Source organism: Hyla sarda, chromosome 4 (assembly GCF_029499605.1).
Source record: "Hyla sarda isolate aHylSar1 chromosome 4, aHylSar1.hap1, whole genome shotgun sequence".
Taxonomy (NCBI): domain Eukaryota; kingdom Metazoa; phylum Chordata; class Amphibia; order Anura; family Hylidae; genus Hyla; species Hyla sarda.
The window spans coordinates 188,562,850-188,582,727 of NC_079192.1; the positions used below are offsets into that span (position 1 = coordinate 188,562,850).

A 19,878-nucleotide genomic window follows, 5' to 3' on the forward strand; every position below is an offset into this window, starting at 1 on the left:
TACACTTTATTGCTTTTAGTTTTCTGTTGTGAAGTTTTCTTCTCATCTTCCTCCTCCACCTCAGAGTCTTCTTCATCTTTCAGTGAACTGTTATCTTTGTCATCTGACGAATCTTCCGCATCTGATAAATCTTTGCTCTGTTCCTCATTACCTTTCTTGGTTTCTGAAAGTATTGTAAGAATACCACTTTACAGTTTACATTTTTATAGTTATATCTATTATTAAAGAAGAACTGACTATTTTGTTCTGACAGAACATCTGTGTTCTAGCCGTGTAATATGTTTCATTCCACCTTACATGTATCCACACACCCTTAGCTGAAACATGTGGTTTGACAAAAAGTAAATTGCATGCTTTGTGTAGACAGAATGTTAGTCTGTCCTGTGTGGCTGACATGCTGTGAACTATAGGATAACATTAACTATCAAATCCCTCCTGGCAACTCTCAGACGAACCCAGTTCTTTCGTATTTTACTACACATTTAAGTCAATGGGTAGCAAAATAAGCTACTGAAAATCTGAAGCAAAATATGCACGTTTGATCATGCCCTAAGGGTCTATTAACATGTACAGTATCCTGCAAATATTTCATGCTGCAGATTTGAAGCTGAAGATTGAAGTTGTGTTCAGTCATTTAGTTTACATATATAGCATAAAATATGCACCTTTTCGGTAAAGATGACACCTTATCTTCATTCTGTAGGTCCATATGGTTACAAGGATACCCAAATTTATGTATATTTATTTTATTTTACTACTTAAAATTATAAACCCAAATGGTCATCTTCTGACCATTATAACAATTTTTCTGCATATGAAACTATATGAGGGCTCATTTTTTGCGCCATGGTCTGTAGTTTTTTTTTTTTTTAAGTACCATTTTTTGTTTTGATGGGAATTTCTCTTTTTATAAAAAAAAATTATGGTATATGAAGTGACCAGAAATGCGCAATTTTGGACTTTGGTATTTTTTTTACAGTACACGACCATGCGGTTTAACAAACCTTATATTTTAATAGTTCGGACATTTACGCATGCGGTGATACCACATGTTTATGTTTGTTTTTGATTACATTATTTTATTGGGAAAAGGGGGATGATTAAAACTTCCATTAGGGGAGGGGCTTATTCAAATTATTATTATTATTATTTTTTTTTTTTTTTATAAAGCATCCATAGGGGGCTATAACATGCAATCTTGCGATTACCAACATTGTTCAATGCTGAGCTTTGGTTCGGCATTGATCAATGTTATCAGTGCCCTGCTGCTTCAGCCTGCGGAGGCTGGAGGCAGCAGAGGAATACCATCAGACGGCAAGGAGGCAGGTAATGGCCCTCCTGCCGTCCTCCCTGCTATTCGTGACATAGCGATGGTCCCTATCAGCTCTGCTGAGCTGTTGGGATCAATTTACTTTCATTTTAGGAGCCGCAATCAACTTTGGTCGCTGCGTCTACAGAGTTAATGCCGGGCATCGGCCCGATCGGCATTGCCGGCATTAACCCTGGGTCCTGGCTGCTGATAGCAGTCGGGGGATCCACCGGGTTTGAAGCATGCTCAGATTGTGACCATGCTTCAAACACCGGTAATGGGACCAGGACATACAGGTACACCTTCTGTCCTTAAGTTCTAGGAAGCAAGGGCATACCCATACACCCTGCATCCTGAACGGGTTAAGGGAAATGTAGGCAAGATTATGAAATATATATTAAAGGGGAAATATTAGCCTAAATGGCAGACAGCACATGCATGCCATTTCAACTAAAATAGTTATACACAAGGCAAACATAAGAGCCTCTACTTTTTTATTTATTAATAACCTCTGCTGCAGTATATCAGCAAAAAGAAAATACCCATAGTGCTTCTTCAACCTAGAAATGAAATACTGCAGAAACACTAAGTTAACTTACCATTGGCTGACACTCTATTAGTTGCTGTGTATTTATCCTTTGCAACAGCCCAGTCAACAGCAATGGTTCGGCCTATTTAAACAATAAATAGATTTAATTAATTTCTTCTCTCTTGAAACATTTCACAGCAACAGAAAACACATTCTAATCTGTTGACAGTTTCTTTACATAAACACCAATTTCCTTTTGCATAATATTGCCTTTTGAAGCAAGTAAACAAGGTTTCAAGTAAACATAGCGTAATCCAGAAGTAAAAATGTACAATCCTGATCGCACCTCAACTGAAATATTTTCCTCTGGTCCCAATCAACCTTGCAAATACTGCAGTTTCCAACATCAAGTTAGGGCTCAACTTCACTATGACAAGGTGGTAAAATGATCTGTGATCAGATAATTAGGAAATGAGACCTTTCTTAAAGCGCAACTGTCATGAAGTTTGGGACAAATAACCTAACAACACTGGGGAGATTTATCAAAACCTGTGCAGAGGAAAAGTTACCCAGTTTCCCATAGCAACCAATCAGCTCACTGCTTTCATTTTAACAAGGCCTCTTCAAAATGAAAGCAGTAATCTGATTGGTTGCTATTGGCAACTTTTACTTTGCACAGGTTTTGATAAATCTCCCCCATTTTGTGTTTAATATGTATTCACCATTACTTTTACCTTTTTTATTGCAGCTTTTATTACCCCAAAAAACGCTTTTCTGTGCAGTCACCAACAGTCGGATAGTCTCGTGGCCGCCACATCTATCCCCAATATGTCAGTGTTGGGACACACCAGTCCCACTGCATATTCCCCTTATCTTTATGTGCGCGCTGACAAATTCTCGCTTGCTCTCTTGGCAGATATCGGGAGCGAGCGCTTGTTCTGAAAATTCACGTCGGCGCCTCTAGCAGTGCACGGACACAGAGGTTGGTGTTGGCGCGCACCTAAAGATGATAAGGGGAGCATGCGCTGGGACCGGTGTGTCAGTCACACAGCAGTCCCAGCACTGATATTCAGGGGATAGGTGTGGTGGCCGTGGGGCACAGCGAACCCCTGGCCATGCCTATCCTACTGTTGGTGACTGCACAGAAAAGTGTTTGAGATAATAAAAGCAGCAATTAAAAAAAAAAAAAGGTAAAAGTAATGGTGAATACATATTAAACACACAATACACATACTTTTGTTAGGTTATATGCCCCAAACTTCATGACAGTTGTGCTTTATAGGGAATGTGTCATCTGAAAATGACCTATTGTTTAAGTCAAGATTTTGTACCAAACATTTATTACTTTTTCAAATTTTTTATTTTATCTATATTATAAAATAATTCAGAAATGTTATTGTTTTCATTCACAACAAATCAAATAATAGTGCAATACTTTGTTTTGTAGAAAAAAAAATTTCGAGCAGTGTCACCCTTGTCACAGACAGCGTTACAGTGAAAGGTAACACCATTAAATTGAGCTTTAAAACATCAGCTATTGTGAAAGATAACGTAGGAGGAGGCCAGGTTCCCTGCACAGGTCACAGAGCATGACTAGAAAATTCCCCCATAGACTTTAAAGGGGTACTTTGCCCCTAGACATCTTATCCCCCTATACAAAGGATAAGGGATAAGATGTCTGATCGCAGGGGGTTCGCTCCGTGCAGCGGATGTCTGGGAAGCCGCAGCCGAGATCACGGGGTCCCCAGCGGCGGGACCCCTGTGATCAGACATCTTCCCTATCCTTTGGATAGGGAATAAGATGTCTAGGGGCGGATTACCACTTTAAAAAAAATCTAGGTGATCTATTCACATGAGTGGATTTCCTTTCAAGCTTGCAGAGTGTTTCCTGCTTCGAGTTTAAATGGGGTGGGCCCTCCGCAGGCTGTAGTCAAAAGAGTTATTTGCTAGTCTGCTCACCTTTTATACTCTTCATATTTGTTCCTTTCAAAGCATTGCTGGCTTGTAGCATGTTTTTAAACTGCACAAAGGCAAACCCTCGCATCTTCCCATCTGTTGGACAAAGTACAATTATTAATAGTGATCTTTTAAAGTTATACAAGAGAATATTGTTTGGAAAGAATATGGTTTTGGAGCATTTTAAAATCGAAAACACAAAACAACTTAACCCCTTAAGGACCAAGCTAATTAAGCCTGTACGCCCCTCAAAGACCAGGCCTGTTTTTTTTCAAATCTGGGATGTATGTCTTTATTTAAGAATAACTCTGGTAATGTTTTGCCAATGAAAACAATTCTGACATTGTTTTTTTGTCACAAGTTGTACTACATGAAAATAGTAAAAGTTAAATTGATATCATTTGTATTCTTTTTATTTACAATGCAAGAAACCGTGAAATTTTCGAAAAAAAGACGATTTTTTGTTATTTTGACGTTAATAGGTTGCATATATTTATACATGTTTATTTTTTTATAAAAAATTATAATTTCATATGTCTACTTTATTTTCTGAACTTTTTTTTTTTTTTATTATTCACATTCTAGATGTATTAGAGGCCTAACAAATTTACTTGACATTTTGAAAATTTGAAAAGTACATCTTATTTTTATATGCTAAGCAAGGGTTGCAGCAACTGAGAAGTAGTAGAACATGGGACACCCCCCCCCCCCCCCCCCCCGAATGACACCATTTTAAAAACTAGACCCCTCAAGGTATTCGCTAGGGGGTACAGTGAGTATTTTAATACCATAGTTTTTTGGCAGGAATTATTACAAAGTCAGTGTTAAAAAATCGAAAATAGCTTTTTTTCACAAATGCATCATTTGTGGAACATATTTTTTGTACATCACTTCTGATATTGAAAGAAATGCACCCTATATTTTATTTAGCTGTTTGTCCCATGTTCGGAAATACCCCCGCTTAGGCCATATATGGTTCCTTGGCCGCGTGGTAGGACTCAGAAGGAGAGGAGTGACATTTGGCTTTCAGGGCAGAACAGTACCCCCACCCCCACAAATTACCCCATTTATATACCGCACCCCTACAAGTTATTGGCTGGACCAGGGACCCCTCTGATTGCGATCCTACACATTATGCATTTTTTTTTTTTAGATTCATTTAATGTATTTTTTTTTACACTTTTATTACATTTTTATTTATTTTTACACTTTTTAATGCTTTGGAATACTTAGTATTCCAAAGCATTGCAGTTATATGCTGCCTGCCAGTTTTCACTAGCAGGCAGCATATCAGGACGTGCCTCTGGCACGTCCTACAGGCAATGCCCAGGGCAGACCTGGGGGTCTTTGTAGGACCCCCGGCTGCCCAGGTATGCAGCAGCACCACGCAATGCTCCGGGATGCTGCAGGAGAGACAGAGGGAGCCCCCTCCCTCTGTCAGAACTCCTTACAGCGCGCGGTCTCTTCTGACCGCGGCTGTAAGGGTTAAACTGTCGGGAGTGAAGTGCACTTCACTCCCGGCAGTGCGGCATGCCTCGGCCAGCCGCGCATTACACACAGCACCCCGCGATACTGGGTCCTGCAGAGGAGACAGAGGGAGCCCCCTCCCTCTGTCAGAACACTTACAGCCCGCGGTCACTTCCGACCGCGGCTGTAAGGGTTAAAACTGCCGGGACTGAAGTTTACTTCGGTCTCGGCAGTGCAGCATGGTCCCGACTGTGTGATACAGCCGAGTCCCTGCCGCAATCTCGTGGGTGCACTGGGCAGCACCCACGAGAATAATGGATGAGTATAGCCGTCCATTTGTGGGAACGGCCGCCAAACCGGACGACTATACTCGTCCATGGTCGTTATCAGGTTAATAGAAGAAAAAAAAAAAGGCAAAAAACACATTCCTGACAGAGTGAGCGCTCTGCAAAATGTAGAGAAATAATTTAAACACTTAAAGGGATTTAATTTTTTTTTTTTTTTCACTATTCAGGTCATCCAATAAGGCGGTTAGGCATGCTCATTTCAACTGCATATTGCTTGTTAGTCTCTACTGTTTATGCAAGCAATGGGGGATTGTAGCAACAGCAGGGTCACAGTTCAGAAGAGAAAACCAGAAAGATATCAGAATCATGGGGGGAAAGCAGTACAGGGATGAAGGCCATTTTACCTTAAAAACAGCACATTTGTACTCTTTTACATATATGTGCAGTATCTCACATTTTTGTGAACATTTTAAATCTTTTTATATGACAACACTGAAGAAATAACACTCCGCTGTGTAGCGAGTGTACAGCCTTTATAACAATGTTTAATAGTGTGTCTCTCAAAATAACTCACAGCACTGACAGGCTGATCCCTTCAACCTCTGCAGCAATGCTGGAAGCACTCATAACCTCAGGATAGAACGCTAAGCATGTGCTCTTAACTTCTTTGGTCGACCATTGTGAAGCCTGTTCAGAATGGCATACGACTTGTGAAACTACTGTATGGCCTTGCCCACCATGCTGCAGCTCAGTTTCAGGGTCTTGGCAGTCTTCTTATAGCCTAGGCCATCTTTTTTCAGATCCTTTGAGTTCTTTTCCGTGAGGTGCCATGCTAATCTTCCAGTGACCAGTGTTAGAGAGTCAGACGACAACAGGGAGGGAAAATGGATAACTGGGCCCAATTCAGACACTTGCACTTAGGGGTGTAATCACTATTGTTGCCAAGGTTTAAAAATTAAAAAGTACCTGTCACCAAATAAACTTTTCTAAACTAACTCCGGTTATATTCCCTAACTACTTCTAACACTACTCCCACCCTTCATTTTTTTTTTCAGAGCTTTAAAGAGCTCTGTATCTTATCTTTATTCTTACACACATAGTGCAATCACCCAGGAGGAGAAAGTGGGTGTTTCCCAGCAGGCATGACACCACTGAAGGCTGCTGGGGTACCACTTCTGCCCTCACATCGTTGCAGTGCTTTGATGAATAGAAGGCTCTTTGCAGCTTTCAATGAGGCTCAAAGCAGAGAAGCAATTCTGCCAAGCCAGGAGGAGACCAAACTCACTGTATTAATTGCAGCAGGGAACAGAACAAAGCCACCTAGTGGCTTTTTTTTCTATTACATTTTAACCATATTTATGTTAATAATTTTAAAAGCAAGTGAATGGGAAAGTGTCTGCTAATTACACAAGGAACACTATATTAACCCCTTCAGGACCAAGCCCATTTTGGCCTTAAGGACCAGAGCGTTTTTTGCACATCTAACCACTGTCACTTTAAACATTAATAACTCTGGGATGCTTTTAGTTATCATTCTGATTCCGAGACTGTTTTTTCGTGACATATTCTACTTTAACATGGTGGTAAGTTTTTGTGGTAACTTGCATCCTTTCCATGTGAAAAATCCTAAAATTTGATGAAAAATTTGAAAATTTTGCATTTTTCTAACTTTGAAGCTCTCTGCTTGTAAGGAAAATGTATATTACAAATAAAAAAAATTTTTATTCACATATACAATATGTCTACTTTATGTCTGCATCATAAAAGTGACGAGTTTTTACTTTTGGAAGACACCAGAGGGCTTCAAAGTTCAGCAGCAATTTTCCAATTTTTCACAAAATTTTCAAACTCACTATTTTTCAGGGACCAGTTCAGGTTTGAAGTGGATTTGAAGGGTCTTCATATTAGAAATACCCCACAAAAGACCCCATTATAAAAACTGCACCCCCCAAAGTATTCAAAATGACATTCAGTCATCATTTTAACCCTTTAGGTGTTTCACAGGAATAGAAGCAAAGTGAAGGAGAAAATTCACAATCTTAATTTTTTACACTCCCATGTTCTTGTAGACCCAATTTTTGAATTTTTACAAGGGGTAAAAGGAGAAAATGTATACTTCTATTTGTAGCCCAATTTCTCTTGAGTAAGCACATACCTCATATGTCTATGTAAAGTGTTCGGCGGGCGCAGTAGAGGGCTCAGAAGGGAAAGAGCGACAAGGGGATTTGGAAAGTACGTTTTTCTGAAATGGTTTTTGGGGGGCATGTTGCATTTAGGAAGCCCCTATGGTGCCAGAACAGCAAAAAACCCTCACATGGCATACCATTTTGGAAACTAGACCCCTTGAGGAACATAACAAGGATTAAAGTGAGCCTTAATACCCCACAGGTGTTTCACGACTTTTGCATATGTAAAAAAAAAAAAAAAATTTTTCACTAAAATGTGTGTTTCCCCCCAAATTTCACATTTTTCCAAGGGTTAATAGTAGGAAATACCCCCCAAAATTTGTAACCCCTTCTCTTCTGAGTATGGAGGTACCCCATAAGTTGACATGAAGTGCACTATGGGCGAACTACAATGCTCAGAAGAGAAGGAGTCATATTTGGCTTTTTGAGAGCAAATTTTGCTCGGGGGGCATGTCGCATTTAGGAAGCCCCTATGGTGCCAGAACAGCAAAAAAAAAAACACATGGCATACCATTTTGGAAACTAGACCCCTTGAGGAATGTAACAAGGAATAAAGTGAGCCTTATTACCCCACAGGTGTTTCACGACTTTTGCATATGTAAAAAATAAAATAAAAATTTCCACTAAAATGTGTGTTTCCCCCCAAATTTCACATTTTTGCAAGGGTTAATAGCAGGAAATACCCCCCAATATTTGTAACCCCTTCTCTTCTGAGTATGGAGGTACCCCATAAGTTGACCTGAAGTGCACTATGGGCGAACTACACTGCTCAGAAGAGAAGTGGTCATATTTGGCTTTTTGAGAGCAAATTTTGCTCGGGGGGCATATCGCATCTAGGAAGCCCCTATGGTGCCAGAACAGCAAAAAAAAAAAAAAAAAACACATGGCATACCATTTTGGAAACTAGACCCCTTGAGGAACGTAACAAGGGATACAGTGAACATTTGCCCCCCACTGGTGTCTGACAGATCTTTGGAACAGTGGGCTGTACAAGTTTTCATTTTCACGGACCACTGTTCCAAAGATCCGTCAGACACCTGTGGGGGGTAAATTCTCACTGCACCCCTCATTACATTCCGTGAGCGGTGTCGTTTCCGAAATTGGGTCACATGTGTTTTTTTTTTTTTTTTTTGCGTTTGTCACAACCGCTGTAACAATCAGCCACCCCTGTGCAAATCACCTCAAATGTACATGGTGCACTCTCCCTTCTGGGCCTTGTTGTGCACCCCCAGAGGACTTTACGCCCACATATGGGGTATCTCCGTAGTCGGGAGAAATTGCGTTAAAAATTTTGGGGGGCTTTTTTCCCTTTTACCTCTTGTGAAAATGTAAAGTATAGGGCAACATCAGCATGTTAGTGTAAAACATTTAATTTTTTTACACTTACATTCTGGTGTAGACCCCAACATTTCCTTTTCATGAAGGGTTAAAAAAGAAAAAGCCCCCCAAACCTTGTAACGCAATTTCTCCCGAGTACAGCGATACCCCATATGTGACCCTAAACTGTTGCCTTGAAATACGACAGGGCTCCAAAGTGAGAGTGCTGTGCGCATTTGAGGCCTAAATTAGGGATTTGCATAGGGGTGGACATAGGGGTATTCTACGCCAGTGATTCCCAAACAGGGTGCCTCCTGCTGTTGCAAAACTCCCAGCATGCGTGGACAGTCAACGGCTGTTCGGCAATACTGGGAGTTGTTATTTTTCAACAGCTGGAGGCTCTGCTTTGGAAACAGTGGCGTATCGGACGTTCTTATTGGGGGAGGGGGGCTGTGTAAGGGTATGTGTATATGTAGTGTTTTTAACTTTTTATTTTATTTTGTGTTAGTGTAGTGTAGTGTTTTTAGGGTACAGTCACATGGGCGGGGGATTACAGCGAGTTTCCCGTCGCAAAATTAGCTGCATCTCAAGATGCGAGAAACCCACTGTGAAAGCCTCGCCCATGTGAATGTACCCTGTACATTCACAGGGAGGGGGGGGCACCAGCTGTTGCAAAACCACAACTCCCAGCATGCATGGTCTGTTAGTGCATGCTGGGAGTTATAGTTTTGCAACAGCTGGAGGCACACACGTTAGGGAACACTGAGTTAGAAACAGACAATGTTTCCCAACCAGTGTGTCTCCAGTTGTTGCAAAACTACAACTCCCAGCATGCCCAGACAGCTGAAGGGCATGCTGGGAGTTGTAGTTCGGCAACATCTGAAGGGCATGCCTGGACAGTCAGTGCATACTGGGAGTTGTAGTTTTGCAACAGCTGGAAGAGCACAGATTGGAGACCATTATACAATGGTCTCCAAACTGGGGCCCTCCAGATGTTGCAAAACTACAACTCCCAGCATGCCCAGACAGCCAAAGGCTGTCTAGGCATGCTGGGAGTTGTAGTTTTCAGACTCCTAGAAGAAGCAGTGAAGATCTTCACTGCTGCTTCTGAGGACCATATACTCACCTGCTGGTCCCGTCGCTCCTCATCCTCGTGGCTGGTCCTGCGCTGCTCCTCGGTCCCGCCGCTGGATCTGGTAAGTCCGCCGGTCCCCTGATGTTCCCCCCCTATGCTGCAGGTCCCGAGCGACCCCCCGCAGCCATCGTCCCCCGTTCTGCCCGACTTCCAGGGGCGGGCAGTGCGGGGGATCTGAACTTTCACCCCAGATCACTGTGATTGGTCCACAGGGACCAATCACAGTGATCGCTGACCAGGACCATCAATGGATGGTCCTGGGGGTGAAGCAGAAGTTGTCCCCTGCTGGAAACAGCGGGACTTCTGCCAGTTAACCCGTGCGATGCTGCGCATCGCCGGGTTAACTGAATGTCATTTATAAACGCCGGGATGCGCGAACGCACTGCACAACCCGGCGTTTATATATGACATTCTGCGGGAAGGGGTTAAAAGTTTTATTTGGTGACAGCTACTCTTTAACAGTTGTGTGTTGAGTTATTGTAGCAGAGTCATTTCTTCAGTGTTGCCACATGAAAAGATAAGAAAATATTTTAAATGTGAGGGGTGTATTTACTTATGTAAGTTATTGTATTTGGTGCACTTCTGATATTACCAACATTCTCAAAACAGCGCTAAGATGGATCATGGAATATTGCATGTCACTCCATCATACTCGACTCGTGTTCTTATAGTTTCCTCATAGTGATAGGTTGTCCAAAAATATATCCTGTAGAATATTTGCTAAACTTCACTTTTGATACTCAAAGTATGCAGTTATCAGTAAAAAGTCAAACAAACCTGGCTTTTTTGGGATGTTGACCTCCACCACAGGCCCAAAAGTGGAAAAATGTGCTTTGAGATCTTCTTCAGAGCACTGGAATAAATATTATGAGAAAAAAGTTGTCACAATGGGCCAGATTTAGTAATACTGTTTTATACCAAGGCTATGTTCACATGGTGGAAAATGTGTGAAACATTCCACACATTTGCATGTTCCATTGGCATTAGGACCACTCAGAAATGTGCCTTCTTGATAAACCGCAATCCAATTCCGAGCAAATCTGCAGCAACAATAAACCTGTTCATCGTTTCTGTGAATGCCAAAACCTGTATTTACGCCTTCTGCACAGTGCAGCAGAATCCCATTGAAATCAATGAGTCTCTGCTGCAGCGGAATTTCTGAGCAGAATTTTTCCGGCATATTCCGCCCCGAAATTACGCCACGTGAACATGGCCTTAGGCAAAGTAAACTTAGACAAGACAGTCTACAATTTTGTTTTTGATCCATTTGGTGCATCCTTATACTGGCTAGTCTAAAGTTTAGACCACCTATTTTTTGGCTTACTTTAAAAGGGTACTCCTAAAAGGGCACATCCTTACTCTCTAATAGACCTAATTTCCCAAATATAATTTATTACCTATTTGGAGCCCTTTTTCTCCCTCATGGTGGTGACTTACATGTAGAACAGTAAGGCAAAGGAGTGATCCAGCCATCCACCTTGTCCCTCTCAGAGCACTCCCCACCCTCCTAAAAGACAGAGAGCACATGGTTTCTGTCCTGTCTACGGGCCTTACACACACTCTCTCCCTGAAGTACCCCATTAAGCCAAAATTTTGCAACAAAAAGGACACTTTTTGGAAATGCATCATTTCGCAATACAGTAATTCAGTCTTAGGCCAGGTTCACATGGCTGAAAATGTGTGGAATACATGGAAAACACAGGCGGACATTTTGCACATTTGAATGATCTGGCAGCACAAGGACAGCTCGGAAACGTGCCATCTCATAAACAGCAGTGCATTTCTGAGTGGAATCTGCAGACAGAATACAGAAGTGTATTCTTTCTGTAGACGCTGGAAACAGGATTTCCATCATGTGCATAGCGTAGCTTTTCAGCGGAATGTCTGTACGGAATATTCCTGCGGAACTGCGCAAGGACATTCCGCTATCTGAACATACCCCTAGGTTCTTGCATAAGAATGTCTTGGATCATACTCCCGCCCGCTGTGATTGAAAAACATCCACTGTTAACCCAATTACACATATGCATATGTGTAGTACCTGTATGATCCCTCTACCACAGTGTGCATACACGAATACAAACAGAAGAGTTATGCAAGTTGGTATTGCTTTTTGTGCAACACACCTACACACTGCAGCCAAAACATTAACGTGTCACGACACGTAGTTTGGAAAGCTCTGCCCTGAAAGATAATTGCACATAATATTATACAAAGTTACGTCCTAACAGGAATCAGAGCAGCTCTGTGTTTTACTAGGATGGAAATGTTCTTCCAGTCATAGAAACTAGAACCTGTTTGTGGCATAAATTGAAGATGTTAAGACATTCCAATAAATTACAAGATCTGTGGAACAGGTATGAATTAGTCCTAATGTCATATAAATACTATTGGTAAACTGCTAATGTTCACACCTACAGCAACTGTCAGAGACATTTAGCTTTTAAAAGTGACAGGGAACATGGGGAATAGAGATGTGCGAATTTACAGTAAATTCGATTCGTCACAAACTTCTCGGCTCAGCAGTTGATGACTTATCCTGCATAAATTAGTTCAGCTTTCAGGTGCTCCCGTGGGCTGGAAAAGGTGGATACAGTCCTAGGAAAGAGTCTCCTAGGACTGTATCCACCTTTTTCCAGCCCACGGGAGCACCTGAAAGCTGAACTCATTTATGCAGGATAAGTCATTAATTACCGAGCCGAGAAGTTTGTGATGAATCGAATTTACTGTAAATTCACTCATCTCTAATGGGGAATATAAAGCCCTAGCACAGTCCCCACAATGCTATATTACTATATATAAGTCATTACAATTTTCTATAGTTTACAGTCAACATATCAGGAACTTGTCAAATTTAACAAAGAAAACAAGCCTATACTTCAGTAGTATTCACACTTATACCCTCCCACTTGATACTATACCTTAAAGCTCAAATTCCGGATGATCAATCTGGCTTTTTTGGTTGGGACTTTGCTATGCTTGCTTGGTTTTGCCTTCTCAGTATCTTCTGAAAACAGACACACAATATGTATTTAATACGTTTGTTATACTTTTAAAACAGGATTTTTTAAACACACACAAAATTATTTTTCATGTCGGTTTCACTGGTAGGCACAGGCAGCTGCCATTATGTGGTTGACACTAAGCACAAAAGAGTGCTAGCACCCCCTACCAGACTAGATCACTCCTGTAGGCACTAAGCTAAACCGGTAATTTACACAAGCAGTAAGAAGCAGAATATAATGGAGCAGGCACAAGAAGATCAACCTCAGCAGCAGTGTTAATGAGACCAGAGATTCTGGACTGTGAAGTTTGAAAAGGCTTCCCCCTCAGTCATAGAAACTTACATCCCTGAAAAGGGCCAGCCATTAAAGGGGCAGGAGCGGAGATTCACGTGCATATGAAGCACTGGACTGCCATAAGAAAAACAAAATGATGCGCCAACCAAAGAGAGGATCACCCTCTGGAAATAGAAAGTATAAAATTGGGAATATGGAGCTGAACTTATAGAGGCCAGGTCATTGGGCTTTATGACATTGCCCAACCATGCAATATAGATTTTTGGATCGATCCTACAGCCCTTTCCTGCAATCAGCCTTCAGCTGCACAACCCCTATTGCCCGGAGAGATGTGCCAACATTGGCCGATGATTTATTGACAGGTCAAAAGATGCCAAACCAGCTGACAAATTAGTATTTGCTTATTTTTTGACTAACGCTTGCCCTATTACACAGGCATTATCGGCCTGTTCAGTTGGAGGAATACGAGAAATGGTGGAAGACAGAGAGAGAGAGACTAAAAAGTGGATCAGACTCCATTCACCATTCTCAGAAAAGAGGGAATTAACAGGGAGACAGACAACCAAGAGGAAAAAATAGAAATAAAAACAACACCTACTATGGACACCAAGCTAAAATTAGCTTACGTCAGTGCCTACAGGAGGAATACAGTCTGGTAAGAGGAGCCAACACTAGCGCTTTGTCAGCAGCTTATAGCTATGGCGCCTGTGTTCCAAAGGTCAAAAGCAAGTAATGTAGTAATTTCTTATTTTACCTGTGAAATAATAAAACATACCATGCACAGTTAAATATGCTACTAGAAATGTTCTAAATCACTGTCATTTCCCTGTAATTCAAAATTTGAGTACCTTTCATTTTAGCCTTTTTATCTTTTTCACGCAATTTTTTCTTGGCCACCATCACCTCGATTTTCTTCCCATCGTACTCCCTGATTTCCTTCATTGCTTTCTGGGCATCTTCCAACATGGAAAATGTGACATAGCCAAGACCACGGCATTTTTCTCCACCTGCAAATAAGCATATGATACAATCTATAGTCATATTATTGTACTAGGCAAATGACAAGTCCTTCTCCTTTACAGATAATATTGCTAACATAAGTGAATTTTCATTTTTTCAATGCATTTGAAGCAGTCCCCCATGCCCCAAATTTAAATTTGATTTACTTACCCTTGTTTTCTTCCTCCTCACTTTCTAATACCGTAACATTTCCACTTCCATCATTGTCAGCCAAACATCATATGTTTATACAGGGCAATGTGCATTCAACTTAAATGTTTGTAGGTTTGTATGAACCATACAATTAGCCAAAATACAAGCATTTTCTCGTTTCTCATGTGATTTCCGGCCCCTTCACATGGGTCAGGTAATCAGCCATTAAAAAGCCCTTAAATGGGCACTGACAATTTAGTAAAAGGGGGGGGGGCTCAACTCATATGTACCAAAATATACTTAAAACCCAGAGGTGCAGCTCCAGTGAAAGAACATAACTACTAAGCAAAAGTAATCACTGGAAAAAAGCGCACACCACCAGTAGTATAATAATAAGTACAAAAGTTTTTATTTGAAACACATATCAAAAAAGCCATATATAGAGAGACATTTAAAAACAATTAAAATAGCTAAAAATAGAGCATAGCACAACCCTGGGGAAGGGCCATGAAGCCCCTCCCACAGGTAAGTCCGTGATAAACACTCAGTAATTCTGATGACAATCAATATATAAAGTAACACTATGTCACAATCACCTATCCTAACCACAATAGCAAAAAAGTTTTACAATAAGAATGGTGCTAGATAATACTTAGGCAAGAGACAGAGTTGGACATCCAATGTATAGAAAGACGGGGTCACGCCAGAACTCCACGCGTTCCGTCGCAGAGTGACTTCCTCAGGGGTGTTGTGGGGCAGGATAGGTGATTGTGACAGTGTTACTTTATATATTGACTAGCTGAGTACCCGGCGTTGCCCAGTTTTTCCTTCCTCATCCTTATTGGGGAGGAAAATCAACAAAAGGAGGAAGCTTTTGACTTCAAATCCCATCTCCATATATTTTTGTCATATCCCAACCCCATATCCCATCCTCCTAACCCGACCCCCTATCTCGACCATCCCATCCTCCTATCTCCACCTCCTATCCCGTCCTCCTATCCCGTCCTCCTATCCCATCCTCCTAACTCAACCTCCTATCCCGACCTCCTATCCCGACCTCCCAACCCGTCCTCATATCCCGACCCGTAATATGTGCACCAGGTATTGAAATATGTCCAGCCGTACGGAAGTTATGTGGGAACATACATTTCCCATTGATTTGCATGGGACTTTAAACAAAAACCCCGACCCTCACAAATGGGGGTAGTTAAGGGTTAAATTAACTATCCTATATTTTAAGTGGACATATAAGTAACATGTGACCAAGTTCTACCAAAATATCTCCAGCCGTTTGGAAGTTAACATATTTTCCATAGACTAGTATAGGACTTTAAACATAAACCCCCTGGCAAATGGGGGTGAGTAAGAGTTAAATCACCTATCCTACGTTTGTTGTTGACCTTGTAAGTAACGTGTGCCAAGTTTCATGTTAATATCTTTAGCCGTTTGGAAGTTTTTGTGGAACATACACAAACATTGAGTTTTATATATATAGATTGTCATCAGTATTACTGAGTGTTAGGGCTGGGCGGTATGGCCAAATATGTGTATCGCGGTGTTTTTGTAACTTATGGCGGTTCCACGGTATATAACAGTATTTACCCCACCCCCCCTTCCCCCTCCCCCAAAATTAATTATTAGCCAAGCGCTGCACTGTCCCCATCGGGGTAAATACTCACATCACCCGCAAGTGCTGCCTCCTGGTCCTCCTGTTTGCTGCGGCCGCCGGCGCTGACACTCTCTATACTATGCGGTATCCCTATGCCCGGGCTGCAAAAGGTAAACAAAATAAACTCACGCATGGCCTATCACCGGCCGCAGCGATGTTCCGCCTTGACCAGTGATAGGCTGAGCCCACTCTCATGTAAGAAGCTCTGGCCGGCTTCTTACATGACAGTGCACTCAGCCTATCACCGGCCGAGGCGGAACATCGCTGCGGCCGGTGATAGGCTGACGGCTGCCGACGTTCCATTCCTTGGGAAGCAAGTCCGGACCGACGGGGAAGGTGAGTTAGAGTTTATTTTGTTTACCTTTTGCAGCCCGGCCATAGGGATACAGTATAGAACAGTGGTTTGCAATCTGCGGACCTCCAGATGTTGCAAAACTACAACTCCCAGCATGCCCGTTGGCTGTCCGGGCATGCTGGGAGTTGTAATTTTGCAACATCTGGAGGTTGAAGACAACTGGTATAGAGTGTCAGTGCCGGCGGCCGCAACAAACAGGAGGACAAGGAGGGCAGCGCTTGTGGGTGGCATATGTGAGTAGTAGCGCTGGGCTGATAATGGGTGGGGGAGAACAGTTCTCGCGGGTCACATATGATTAGTTCCCCGATGGGGACAGCGCAGCGCTGGGCTGATAATTCATTCCTGAGGGGGAGGGGCCAAACCGGTACTGCGGTATGGGTTAAAATTCATATCGCGCAACAGAAAAATGTTGGCATTTGGTATGAACCGGTATACCGCCCAGCCCTACTGAGTGTTTACCACAGACGGGGTCACTTACCTGTGGGAGGGCGTTCATGGCCCTTCTCCAGGGTTGTGCTATGCTCTATTTTGAGCTATTTTAATTGTTTTTAAATGTCTATATATGGCTTTTTTGATGTGTTTCAAATAAAAACTTTTGTACTTATTATTATACTACTGGTGGTGTGCGCTTTTTTCCAGTGATTTCTTTTGCTTAGTAGTTCTTAAATGGGCACTGTCACTATAAAATACTTTTATGTCATAGAGACATTCGCAAAAGTTTTGATTAGCCGACTGATTTCTATATAGAGCCACTAGGGATGAGCGGAGTTACAGTGATTCGATTCATCACAAACTTCTCGGCTCGACAGTTGCTGACTTTAGCCTGCATAAGTTAGTTCAGCTTTCAGGTGCTCAGGTGGGCTGGAAAAGATGGATACAGTCCTAGGAGAGAGTCTCCAGCCCACCGGAGCACCTGAAAGCTGAACTAATTTATGCAGGATAAGTCATCAACTGCCGAGCAGTTAGTGACAAATCGAATCCTGCCCGGCGGCTGCGAACACGGAAGCCCGCACACAGCATTCGGAGTAATGAACTTCCGGACGCTGTGAGCGGCGCTCCGAACTGCAGGGCAGCGCACAACCCCTTTAAATAACTGCAGCATCAAAATACAGTCTGTATAGGCGCTGTAGACAGAACAACATTTTAAATCCAGAAATAGTTCTAACATTGGCTGAAACGTTAGAATTGAAGTGCCCCATGTTCTTTTAAGACAACAGCGAAGCCTGGCAAAAAATACAATTAGGGTACGTTCCCACGAGCGGATCCCCATCATATTTTATGCAGCGGATCCGCTGCTGTATGCTGCCTTTACAGGTGCCTGCTCGGAGCAGCAATACACCGCTACAAGAAGACACACTGAAGCAATGTGCGAGTCGTTGCGCATGCGTGGTGTACTTGCACACATTGCAGCCGCTCCCCCTGCTCTATGAGCTAGGCAGAGAGCTGCCGCGATGTGCGAGTATACTGCGCATGTGCTCTACAACTCGCACATCGCAATGTGTCTGCTTGTGGCAGCGGATTGCCGCTCTGAGCAGGCACCTGTAAAGGCAGCATACAGCGGTCCTTCAGTGGCGGATCCGCAGCTTAATACGCGCTGGGGATCAGCTTGTGTGAATGTATCCTTGCAGTGGAAATGTCTGTCTCTCTTGACCCACAGGGAGGTTAATGTGGTTGTCTGGGATGAGTCTTCATTTAGATTTCTGAAGGGGACGGCAAAAGCTGAACACTATGGTAGGATCATAGCTGCACAGAATCACCTGTACACAATGGCTAGGGGTTCCCCAGTAGCTGCCACCAGATGATGTACCTGCTGATAATCTACCCTGTGCGGCGGGGCCCCCCATCTACCCTGTGCGGCGGGGGCCCCCCATCTACCCTGTGCGGCGGGGGCCCCCATCTACCCTGTGCGGCTGGGGCCCCCATCTACCCTGTGCGGCTGGGGCCCCCCATCTACCCTGTGCGGCTGGGGCCCCCCATCTACCCTGTGCGGCTGGGGCCCCCCCATCTACCCTGTGCGGCTGGGGCCCCCCATCTACCCTGTGCGGCGGGGGCCCCCCATCTACCCTGTGCGGCGGGAGCCCCCCATCTACCCTGTGCGGCGGGGGCCCCCCTCTACCCTGTGCGGCGGGGGCCCCCCCATCTACCCTGTGCGGCGGGGGCCCCCCATCTACCCTGTGCGGCGGGGGCCCCCCATCTACCCTGTGCGGCGGGGGCCCCCCATCTACCCTGTGCGGCGGGGGCCCCCCATCTACCCTGTGCGGCGGGGGCCCCCCATCTACCCTGTGCGGCGGGGGCCCACCATCTACCCTGTGCGGCGGGGGCCCACCATCTACCCTGTGCGGCGGGGGCCCACCATCTACCCTGTGCGGCGGGGGCCCACATCTACCCTGTGCGGCGGGGGCCCACATGTTGCATATGATCATCCTGAACCACAACTGTGTTATATTTGGGCGGCAGCAAAGCAGCATTGTCTGTAAGCAAAATGCTAGCTCTCTAGACACAAAGAATCCATAGAACTGCTTCCTCCAAACATAGACCTCCTGTTGCAAAATTACAACTCCCATCATGCCTGGATAGCCACTTGCTTGGAGTCGTAGTTTTGTAGGAGCCAACAGCTGGAGGTTCCCTGCCATAGATGTTGCCCCTCCTGTACAAACAGCCCACCCTCCTGCAGTGCACATAGCGGGCGCCCCTCACCCTTCTCCCGGACCACGAAGCTCTGGCGGAGGGGTCCGCTCTCACAGAAGATCTCCTCCAGCCGCTCACTGGTGGCATTCTCGGGGAGCCCCCGGATAAATAACGTCAGCCCTGCCATCTCCGTGTACTCTTCAGGCTAAACCACGCTTCTCCAGGGCGCCGCCATATTACCCGGAAGTCCCTCTCCGTAACTGTCCCCCTGATTGACTCGCTCAGTCCCTGTGTGTTGGTTCCGTCATTGCGTTAGTTCCCTGGTCTGTCAATATGAATACATATCTAGGACACGGACTTGTCATGGATAGTGAGATATGAAGGAACTTGCTATGGCTGTGAGTTATCCTGTGCACATTAGGTTGTACAGGAAAGGATAGCAGAATTCACGTTTTTGGGAAAACAAGATGATTTGTTTGAAACTTTATTTTTTAACAACATTTCAATACAAACTATGCCCACTTTGGCCCGGATTCACTAACAGAATTTTGCACCTTTTCCAGTGATTTGTGAGCCAACTGTCTTGGAG

The 19,878-nt window shown here is 43.7% G+C and overlaps 1 protein-coding gene across 1 annotated transcript in view; it reads right to left on the reverse strand.

Moving 5' to 3' along the window:
- RBM28 (RNA binding motif protein 28) overlaps positions 1-19,613 on the reverse strand; it is a 60,832-nt gene extending 41,219 nt beyond the window's left edge. Inside the window, exons 1-7 of the mRNA XM_056573096.1 lie at positions 19,359-19,613; positions 14,334-14,492; positions 13,108-13,193; positions 10,964-11,039; positions 3,798-3,890; positions 1,909-1,980; positions 4-163 (exon numbers count right to left, since the gene is read on the reverse strand). Coding sequence (XP_056429071.1) covers positions 4-163; positions 1,909-1,980; positions 3,798-3,890; positions 10,964-11,039; positions 13,108-13,193; positions 14,334-14,492; positions 19,359-19,476 — 764 coding nt within the window. The 5' untranslated portion in view covers positions 19,477-19,613. The remainder of the gene's footprint in view (positions 1-3; positions 164-1,908; positions 1,981-3,797; positions 3,891-10,963; positions 11,040-13,107; positions 13,194-14,333; positions 14,493-19,358) is intronic.
- Positions 19,614-19,878: the final 265 nt, after the last annotated feature.